The sequence below is a fragment of the Aethalodelphis obliquidens genome, unplaced genomic scaffold (genome assembly GCF_003676395.1).
Source record: "Aethalodelphis obliquidens isolate GAN/ISIS:26980383/991018 unplaced genomic scaffold, ASM367639v1 scaffold58, whole genome shotgun sequence".
Lineage (NCBI taxonomy): Eukaryota > Metazoa > Chordata > Mammalia > Artiodactyla > Delphinidae > Aethalodelphis > Aethalodelphis obliquidens.
The window spans coordinates 7,996,941-8,008,378 of record NW_020838002.1 but is presented as its reverse complement, the minus strand read 5'-3'; the positions used below and the strand labels follow the sequence as shown (position 1 = coordinate 8,008,378).

At 37.5% G+C, this 11,438-nt stretch overlaps 1 protein-coding gene across 2 annotated transcripts in view; it reads left to right on the top strand.

Annotated features, from left to right (window-relative positions):
* Positions 1-41: 41 nt before the first annotated feature.
* Positions 42-11,438, top strand: part of SKA2 (spindle and kinetochore associated complex subunit 2) — a 28,757-nt gene continuing 17,360 nt past the window's right edge. Inside the window, exon 1 of one of the 2 annotated variants that reach the window (XM_027087232.1) lies at positions 42-167. In XM_027087232.1, coding sequence (XP_026943033.1) covers positions 135-167 — 33 coding nt within the window. In that variant the 5' untranslated portion in view covers positions 42-134. Of the gene's footprint in view, positions 168-3,737; positions 3,867-11,438 lie in introns of those variants that run through there. The other variant, XM_027087231.1, reaches the window with a different exon arrangement.

Below are 11,438 nucleotides of genomic sequence, written 5' to 3'. Positions count from 1 at the left end.
GGGCGGGCGCCGGTGAAGCGGCGGAACCAATGAGCGCGAGACGTTGAATGACAGCTGTCCAATAGGGACCCTCAGTGCTAGTACGGTTTGCGGCTTAAGCGCCGCCGCGGTCTGAGGAATGTCAACTATTCAACATGGAGGCGGAGGTCGATAAGCTGGAACTGATGGTGAGTGTAAAATGAAGGAGATCTACTGGGTAGTTTATTCTTCCCCGATGGCCTCCAATGTGGAACGCAATTTGGAGTCGCCGGAAACCCTGGGCGGAGGAGGCTGGACTAGACTCGAGCTCCTCCTCCTGCACCAAAGGGAGTCGCCGCCGCCTGGTCTCTTAACCGCCGCGGGGGGAAGGGGTTACATCCGGGAAACTCGTGAAGGAAATGGCGGGAGATGCTGGGGGTCCGGGGCCTTTGGAATTCCTTGTTCCTCGCCCTCACCTTTCGCCTCTCAAGGAACTGTGGCTGGTGCAAACAGCGTTCTGTGTATTTCCACCAAAAAGACCTGACTGTAATGGTCTCTAAACGCCCCAAGAAGGGGAGAGGTTTTTCACAGTCCGAGAAAGGGGGATGGAGGGTGGGGAATAAACAGAGAAGGGGGGAGAGAAATCCCTTTAGGGCTGAAGCGTTCATATTCAGCCCAGGGCAGGCTGAGAAAGGATGCGAGAGTTGCGTGCACAACTTCCTAGCGGCCAAGGAAGCCCCTAGACCAGTTTGGCCCATCGGTGGGGGAGACGTGTGAGCCTTTGGAATCTCAACCACGAGCTTCTTTTCCTGGAGCGCGGGCGGGACCTGGGACGTGGGAGGCTCCGCTGCTCTGGAGTTGCCTAGTTTCATTCATTGTGAAAGTAGGGGGCGGGGGCGAATAATTGGGAAGGACTCCCGCGGCTGCTTGGCCTGCTCTAGGGCGCCAAACTGGAGGGCCGTACTAGTTTTTTCTTTGGATTCTTCCCTCACTTGTCCTCTTTATTCTCTCCCTCCCATCCCTAGACTACCGGCTGGATCGCCCGCGCTTTTTTCTTAGTTCCCTTGTTTTATCTTCAGTCCCTTTACCCCCAACGCATTACGAGTGTTTGGATTGGGCTGGCTTCCTTTAGAGTGGGGAAGTTGGAGAACGCACCCATCATCGAACTCCTGTCCGTTTTTTTGTTAAAGAAAAACAACAAGATTAAGTAAAAAAGCCAAAATCTCCATCACAATCCTCTCCTCCCTGCCATTCCTTGGCGTTACTCCTTAAGTACCTTTTGTGCCTGTGCTACTCTTCTCCAAGCGGAACCTTGGGTCTCTTTAATATCTGCAACGTGTAGTGATCTTGGAAGACCCTCACCCCCAGAAATTGCGAGACCTTGATATATCTTATTACTGTTTTCTTCTGATGTATTAATGAATTGTAGTGGCTCTCATATACAAAATTGACTTTCATTTGCTTCTAACGTTTTGAATTTTGATTTTCTTTGTGGGGTGTGTGTGTGGGAATTGGGAAGGTGAGAAATGGCAGCAAAGAAGGAAGAATTTCCTGCAGCTTTCCAAACCCTAAATAATGAACTTCTAGTTCAAAGTTTTGTTATTCTTATCATTAACTGTCTTTCAAAAAACAAAGCAAAAAAACAGTATTAAGTATTGTAATTTGATTCTACCAACAGGCACAGATATTAACATTGTCTTGCCCATCTCCTCCATCATGAATTCCTCCCTCCAGATGGATATTTCTGCCTAATTGTAAGATGCTAAATGATACTAATTCTGCTTTTAACAGTTTTTTTTTTCCGTCTCAAGTTGGCTTTTAATTTTGAGGTACCAATGAAGCCTTTTTTGAAGTTTGCATTAGAGTCAATAGTTTCACAGGACATGTTTAAGATTGAACACATTTTATTTTAAGGGGAAAGCAATTACGTGTACATCTTGAAAAAAAAGTAGGTTTTAGAAAATTATGAGGTAGCGAGACTCGAACTTTTAGGTGTTTGAATGATGGGGTAGTTTTTAAAAATTCTTTTTATGAGAGGAAGAGAAGAAAACAGATCTTCTTAAATTCCTTTTAACTAACTTAGTCATAACTTTTTTTTTCCCTGTTCAAATTATTAGTTTCTTTCCATAATCATTAGGGTTTAAAAATTGTATTTGAACAATTACACTTTTATTATTACTGCTTTGTATTGGCTGGGTAGTATAAGACCATACATCTCACCTTTAGATTTGCCATGTGCTTTTAGAAAAAAATGTTATATCTGTGAACTGGTTTATTTTCTAAGATTCCAAAGGTAAATGATTTCCTGTACAATCCTCTGAGTTTTGGTTTTATATTACTTGAATAAAGGATTTGTTGAGGAACCAATGTTGAATATTTAATAAGTGAAATAGAATACTTATTATCTAACTTTGAAAAGAAAGTACTTATCTTAATTTTTTAAGATATCAGACAAATATCCTGATCCTCTTAAGTTTAAAATTTTCATATATTTTTCTAGTTTTAACCTGATTCAGAAAATTAAACATTTGTTTTTTAAAATTTTATTTATTTTTTTCTTATTGCTTATCTGTTTTATACATATTAGTGTATACATGTCAATCCCAATCTGCCAATTTATCCCACCCCCCATTTCCCCCCTTGGTGTCCATATGTTTGTTCTCTACATGTGTCTCTATTTCTGCCTTGCAAACAGGTTCATCTGTATCATTTTTCTCGATTCCACATATATGCTTTAATGTATGATATTTTAAACAATGGAAAGTGTTTTTGCATCAGTCAACATTATTAATGGAGGAATAAACTCATTGTAGGGTAATCTTTGTTCTATAACTTTTTTCCCTTCACTTATTGACTGAGTGGTATTTGGCTAGTGTCTTTCTTTTGTGATACAGGTAGAGATTGTACACAAAAGGTAGTGCAATGTGATACTATGATACTATTTCTATTTCTGTGTTGACATCTGACTTCACAATGGTTTCTTACCAGTTAAAAGGTTAGAATGTTAATTGGCTTGAATCCAAGGAAACCTCTTAAATCTCAGAGCCGTCTCCTCCTCCCATTATTATTTTCTCTTTGATTTTTCTGCGCTTGAAGGAAATGGAGATGTTCCTCTTATATTTAAGATGTTTTAGGGGTTATCTGAAATTTTAAAATCCCCTTTCATAGCATTCAGTTAAGTAGCTCTAATGGTATCCTGTTTACGAGACATTGATTCCCTGGAAGTCTGTGAACTCTTGATATAAGATGGTAAGTGCTTTTTATATTGTAGTTTAGATTCGAGAGAGATAGGGTTTATAGAAATTGGGAAATATTATTTCACTTTTCATTTATTTTCTTTGGTAATCTTACTCAAAAGGCTAGTTTTATATGGCAGTTAATCGGTCAATTGCTATGGAGGAGCTAACCAACACATCTCATGACAGAAATATTTTCACAACTTTGCCTTAAGTAGTAATTATAACCTGTTAATACCAGTCCTGAGGTATTAACAATACCCATGTGAATAACTTATACAGCTTATAACATATTTACAAAATTCCTTTCTACATCTATGCATGTTTTCAGTTTGCATATTAATCATAAGTTAGTCGTCAAAAACCAATACCACTTTGATATTTAAATCCTAGTCTTCTTTTTTTTTTCTTTAACATTGATATAAATGTTCTTAGGTTTTGGATGTCTTCTGTCCAAAGAGGCAACCCTTCTTTGTATTCTTTTCACTCTGAAGCTTCAACTGATGCAAGATGCTCTTGTGTGTCTTTCCTACCTATTACTGCTGACGAATGCTCTGACTTTATTGCACTACTGTACTTTACAGCTAGCAGTGCAATAGTATTGTCAAAGCATCTGAAAGCAGAATGTACACCAGAATTTTGGTTCTTGCCTTACATCTTTCTTCAGTGTCTGTGAGTAATTTACCACAACCTTTGTTGCTGAAAACTATATAATTTTATTACAAAGTATATGTTTTAGAAAGTTATAATTTGAAAAAAAAATGTTTTCAACTAATTAAAAATTCACCACTGTAATGCATTATGAAACACATTGAGAGGATACATTTTATAGCTAAAGTTGTTATGGCTTGTCTAAACAAGTAGTACTTTGTCATTTGCTTTCTGTTACAGATTTGGATAGGTTCTGACAAATCTCAGGTTTTCTTTAATTGAGTTTGAAGATGAATTAGTATGTGATGAATACAATCTTTGCTGTATATTTCCTGTGGTAACCTGCCTCAAATCTTAAGTGGTGTTAATTTTGTGTATTGTATAGTAAATGCTTGAGTTTAAAACTTTAGAATGCATGTCTTAATGTTCTTTTTGTAATTATGAGATATAATAAAATGTGACTCCATCACTTGTTTTTTTGTAATCAGTTTGAGATAATTTGCATAGAGTAAAACTCAACAGTTTTAGTTGTACAATTTCATGAGTTTTGATAAATGTGTACAGTCATGTAACCACCACCACCAGTCATGATATAGAACATTTCCCTCACCATAAAAAGTTCCCTTATGACCCTTTGCAGTAAACCTCCCAAACTCCCTGGCAGCCACAGACCTCTAGTTTTGCCTTTCCTAGAAGTTCGTAAAAATGAAATCATATACACAAACCTTCTAGTCTTTCGTGTCTGGCTTCTTGCACTTAGCATAATGCTTTTAAGATTTACCCATGTTGTTACATGTATTAGGAGTTGGACCATTTTTATTGACGAGTAGTATTCCATTGTCTAGAATGTCACAAATTGTTTATCCTTTCACCAGATTATGGAATCGTTAATTGAAGATTTTGCCTATTATGAATAGTTGTTCTAAACATTATAATACAAGTCTTTATGTGGACATAATGTTTTCATTTCTCTTGGGCAGCATGATAAAAGTATGATTGATCTTAAAAGAAACTGCTAAAATCTTTTTCAAAGCTCTGTATTAGGGTTCCAGTTTCTCTAAGTCCTCACCAACACTTGGTACTATTGTCAGTCTTCTTCATTTTAGCCATTCTAGTAGGTGTGTAGTGGTATCTCATTATAGTTTCAATTTGCATTTCCTTAATGGCTAATGGTATTGAACATCTTTTCATGTGCTTATTTGAAGTTGGTATATCTTCTTTAGTGAATATCTGTTAAAATCTTTTGCCTATTTTCAAATTGAGTTGTCTTTTTATTATTACAAGAGTCCTTTGATTTTATCTATTTGCCTTCTCCCTTAAAATTTGATGGAGTCCAGTTTATACATTTTATTCTTCTATGGTTTATGCCTTCTGTGTTCTATCTAAGAATTCTTTGCTTAACTCGAGGTCACAAATGTTTTCTTCTAGAAGATTTATAGTTTTAGTTTTTACATTTAGATCTCAGTCCATTTTGAGTTAACTTTTGTTAGGAAGCCTTGAAATCATCTAGTATAAGGCTTCACCCATTGCTCTTGTTTTCTAAAACTTTTAAATTAATTTACATTTCCACATAATTTTTCTGTCAATTTCTATAAAAAAAAAGAGGTGTACTGGGATTATGTTGAATCTAAAGAACAATTTGGGGAGAATCGCTATCTTAACAATATTGAGCCTTCTGATACGTGAACATTATCTCTCCATTAATTAGGTCTTTTAAAATTTCTCAACAGTGTTTTGCAGTTTTCAGTTTATAGGTCTTACTTACTTTTTTTTATAACCTGCTTAGTGTGATTTTTTTTAATTAATTAATTAATTTTTGGCTGTGTTGGGTCTTCGTTGCTGCATGCGGGCTTTCTCTAGTTGCAGCAAGCTGGGGCTACTCTTCATTGTGGTGTACAGGCTTCTCATTGCAGTGGCTTCTCTTGTTGTGGAGCACGGGCTCTGGGGGCACGGGCTTCAGTAGTTGTTGTTCCCTGGCTCAGTAGTTGTGGCACACGGGCTTAGTTGCTCCGCGGTATGTGGGATCTTCCTGGACCAGGGCTTGAACCTGTGTCCCCTGCATTGGCAGGCGGATTCTTAACCACTGCACCACCAGGGAAGTCCTAAATAAGTCAATTCTTGATTCTTTAATTCATTGTTTTTGTTCTCATTTTATAAATGAGGAAATAATCTCAGTTTTCACTTAAGATTTTCATGTAGTGATTAGTGACTGTAAAATAAATTTAGCTTTTCAGAACAATTTATTTTTGTTAGGAGATGTGAGAGTTGTAGTAGTTCTTATTAATTCCTCCTCTCCTCTCTGTAATTTCTCCAATTTTAGATGATAGTACTTCATACTTTCTTTTGGTAAGTGTTACTAGGGCAGGCTGGTACCAGAGGCTAGAGATATTAAGGAACTTATTTGGGAGACATGGCTAAATACATTGAGACAGATGCCATGATGGGATAAGTAAATGTCAGTTGTTGTGGGGGCACATTGGAAAGAGGCACCTAACCTGGGGAAGGATTCTTGTTAGAGGTGAGAGGTAATCTGAGACTGGAAGGATGAGTAGGGATTAGCCAGTGAAGGAAACAGAAAACTTTCCAGGCAAAGGAAACAGTGCGTGTGAAAGTACAGAGGTGTTGCACAAGTGGGGGAAACCGCAAGTTGTCAGTACAGTTTTGAGATGGGGGGCAGGGGGGTTGAGATGAAGAAGTAGTAAAATCAATTCTAGCTATTAAGTTGAAAACCTCCACCACACTTCCTTTATTACATTCTAAACATTTAAAATTATTGTAAATATTCATGTTCTGTAGTAATTATGAACCTATGTTCCTTAATTAAAAAAAAAATCTTATAAACACCCAGTTAAGGTTTTGGATAAAATATAGGGAAATTTAATGACTTCTGATAAAATTATATATTGATTTCTGTGTTCAGAATATAAACACCCAGTTAAGGTTTTGGATAAAATATAAACATATTACATATAAACACCCAGTTAAGGTTTTGGATAAAATATAGGGAAATTTAATGCCTTCTGATAAAATTATATATTGATTTCTGTGTTCTACACTCTTTATTGCTCTATTTATTTATAAGGCATAGGATACCATAAATAACAGAGAAGTCTTTAAAAAAAAAAATAATGAAAAGGAGGACTTCCCTGGTGGCACAGTGGTTAAGAATCCACCTGCCAACGCAGGAGACAAAGAGTTCGATCCCTGGTCCGGGAAGATCCCACATGCCATGGAGCAACTAAGCCTGTGTGCCACAACTACAGAGCCTGCGCTCTAGAGCCCGCAAGCCACAACTACTGAGCCCGCGTGCCACAACTACTGAAGCCTGCACGCCTAGAGCCCGTGCTCCGCAACAAGAGAAGCCACTGCAATGAGAAGCCTGTGCACTGCAATGAAGAGAAGCCCCCCACTCAGCAACACAGCCCCAACGATGAAGACCCAAAGCAGCCAAAAATAAAATTTTTAATTAATTAAAAAAAAAAGACTACGTTGTATAGTCTAGATTCTTTTTTTAAAAATGTATTTATTATTTATTTATTTAGTTTTGGCTGCGTTGGGTCTACGTTGATGCGTGTGGGCTTTCTCTAGTTGTGGCAAGCGGGGGCTACTCTTCGTTGCGGTGCGCGGGCTTCTCGTGGCGGTTGCTTCTCTTGTGGAGCACGGGCTCTAGGTGTGTGGGCTTCAGTAGTTGTGGCACATGGGCTCAGTAGTTGTGGCTCGTGGACTCTAGAGCGCAGGCTCAGTAGTTGTGGCGCACGGGCTTAGTTGCTCTGCAGCATGTGGGATCTTCCTGGACCAGGGATCGAACCCTCTGTCCCCTGTGTTGGCAGGTGGATTCTTAACCACTGTGCCACCAGGGAAGTCCCTATTCTAGATTCTTTTGTAGGTATATTTTTATTTTTTCTAAACCAGGTTCATTCTATATATTATGAAAATCAAAATCTATCCCTGTAGTCTATTATGTGTCCATAGCACAGTTAACATAAATAACCTAAGATCCTGAAAGCTTAAAAAAAGTTAAGTAGACTACTTTAACTGATAAAGTCAGGCTCATGTGTACTACTCTCTTAATTGTTACATAAAAGTCTGCAGATTAGGAACTGATGAACCTGAAACTTCACACTTTCTTCTGCTTTGATGTTGTTATTTGCCTGAAATAACATGTCTGTAACTGGGTGCTTGTGCATATTGCTGCTTATCTGTTTCAGACAAGCGTAGACATGTGTTTGTTCTCTCTGGAAGAGAGTGGATAATAGTCAACTCTCTGGCAGAAATATACAAAAAACCAATTTTGACTGTGTAGACATTAGAGGTGGCGCTCAACTGGTTAAGAGCTTGAAATATTTATTAAAACAGGCTTTAGAATGTTGTTGGATTCCCAGGCTGTTCTTTCAAATGAATAAATGTTCTTTAATCTATTCCCTTTTTTCACTGCATATTAAAAACCAGGGATATAGAAGTGAAAAGACAAGTCTCTTGCCAGCAAGAAACTTGAAATCAAATGGTGACACTACCATGCAAACAAATGATTGTAATATAAGACATGACTTGGTAAACTTTATCCATGAAAAAAATAAAATGAGAATAGATGAAGGTGTTTCTAAACCTGTATTGGAGAGATGGGAATGTAAGGAAAGGGGTGCTTTAAGTAGTTTCTTTGGTTGATAATACAGCTAACCTAGATCTAGGAGTGTTAAGATACCTAATTTGCCGTTAAAACAATGTTTCTATGGAAAATGTATTTCTAAGCCTAGCCACTGAGTCCAGAACATACCTCTACCAACTCCTCTCATCAGAGGCAAGGCTGCCGTATTTTCCCCCTTCATTTCCCTGTGTTTTGATGTTGAGACAGGCTCGCTCAGAAGACGATGTGTTTGGAGCTGGTCCTTTTGAAAGGGAGCATTTTTGTGGCAGTGGGAATCTATGGGTTTTTGTAAAGAGGAAATGTTTTTTTAAACTGTACTGCAATTATGTTCTTTTCTCCTTGCTGCCAAATACTTGAGTGGTATGTCATACAGTGTGCCTTTTATCTAAAGCCTTAAGCTTATCATAATAAAAACTAGTATGACGGAATGTTGTGTTTGTGAAATATGTGGCATGCTCTCTAAAACTCTAAATTATTTCCTGAAGTATTTTTTTCCCATTTGTACAGTATCATCCTTACAATCACAGTCTTCTTCCAAGGATGTCCAATTGGCAGAATGTAATTTGGTGGTCTTTGGGGCTTTAACATTGATTTCCATGGACTTTTCCCAGCTAAATTGCATATTTCATTTACCACTCTTAGGATTGATATAAAACTTTTCCCATTTATTTTTATTACTGATTTAGAGAAAAACTGTGAATATGAAATATGAATGTCTTGGGCTTTAAAAAATTCACTAGTTTTATTTTAAATATTCTAATATGCCTAAAAATAAGACAGGTAGCTAAAACTAATTAAACAGCAACCTCATTGTTTACAAGGCTTCCAATGTGAATGAAGTTTAGCAATATCATTTTGTTCCATTAATCAGACACTAATGAGTTTTGGAGACTGTCATAATTGGTCAGTAAATTTCCTACCGTGTAACTAGAAATTTTCCTGTTTATCACCAGATCCTAGAACCCTATCGATATTGTCTCTGCTGTGTAAATAGTTCTGAGTAGTGCAATATTGCTTATAGGGTTTTGGTGTTTGGGAAGAACAATGGGCAGGTTGCAGAAATGATGCAGCTGAAACTGAAGCAACAGTCATCTTTGTTTAGGAAGAAAACAAATAGTAGAAGCTACTTTTCAATACATACATTAAAATCTGAAACTCAAAGGTCAAATTTTTTTTTTTTAATTTATTTTTGGCTGCATTGGGTCTTCGTTGCTGTGCGCGGGCTTTCTCTAGCTGCGGCCAGTGGGGGCTAGCTACTCTTTGTTGTGGTGCACAGGCTTCTCATTGCGGTGGCTTCTCTTGTTGCAGAGCACGGGCTCGAGGCACGCAGCTTCAGTAGTTGTGGCATGCGGGCTTCAGTAGTTGTGGCATGCGGGCTTCAGTAGTTGTGGCTCGCAGGCTCTAGAGTGCAGGCTCAGTAGTTGTGGCGCACGGACTTAGTTGCTCTGAGGCATGTGAGATCTTCCCAGACCAGGCCTCCAACCCGTGTCCCCTGGATTGGCAGGCGGATTCTTAACCACTGCACCACCAGGGAAGCCCCAAGTTTTTATATATTAGGAAAAAGAAACACTTTCATTAATTTTAACATTTTGACAAATTAAACTTTGGTTTATTTGTGGTATAATGATATAATAGAAGTTTAGTGTTGAAAGGGACTAGATTTCCATCTCTCTCATTTAATAGGAGAGACTCAGGGGGAAGGTACTGGAGGCCACATAGCTGGTTAGTGAGACCAGAACTAGAACTTCTGCCACATATCTCAATCCTCTTATTTTCTTTTCTTCTGTACCAGACTACCAGGTTATATTCAGAGAGAATTTTTTAATGGACTAACTGCAGAGATATTAGATTTAAAACTTAAAAAAAACTGTTTAAATTTAATATTAGGTAAAGTCTTTACATTTTTCCCCCATCTATGTGATTCTTATTGGATTTAATGTCATGTATAACTTTGGTCTAACTACATAAAAACAGAGTAATGAAAATAGAACTAGAGGGAAGTCACTTAGACTATTTCTTCATTTATAAAATGAGGGGTTCAGATCAGAGAATCTTCATTGTTTTTCTCTTTCTCAACATTGCATTGGCACCCTTTTTCCTTTTTTGTCCCCTGCTTAATCCACAGCCCACTGACTTCGCTAATAAGTAAATACTTCCCCTAGGTTTTATCACAAAATGTTCTGTTCAGTTCTTCAAGGAGGATAACATTCTACTCTCAAACTGTTTTTCCTCTTTTAAAAAAGTTTTAAAATTGTGGTTAAATACACATAAAATTTACCATTTTAGGCATTTAAAATGTAAAGAACTCAGCAGTGTTAAGTACATTCTCATCATTGTGCAACCATCACCACCATCCATCCCCAGAACTTCATCTTTCCAAACTGAAACTCCACATGTTAAACAATAACTCCCTATTCCCTGTACCCCCTGTCTTTTAAAATCTGTTTAAAATTCTATTTGTTCTCTGAAATATTTTCCAAATAGAAGTGTGGGTATATTACTTAAAGGGGGGATGGAAATTTTTTAAAAAACCTTTTGAAAGCAGTGGTATACATATAAGTGCAGCTGTGGTGGGAAAGTGGGAAGTCCTGAATTTTAGCATTTGCCAGTTTCCCTGGTGTATATATTTCCATCCTAGCCGAGTTTAAGCTATCAGCATGATGTCACTGAAAATGGAGTTGGAAAGACATGCAGTAGTAGCATGTGATATATTTCTACTGTATAGATATGATAGACCTCAAGAGCATAGATAAGAGTAAAATATAGTAAAATAACTAGGAAGTTATGGTTTTTGTGTATATATTTGTTTTTAATAATTTATTTAGTTGTAAATTTAATAACTTAATTTTTAGTGATGACTGTGTTTAACAATTGGCTTGCAAAAATTCCTAAAAATTTAGCTGGCTCCATCATGCCATTGATTGGAAGCACACTCTTTGGTATCATTT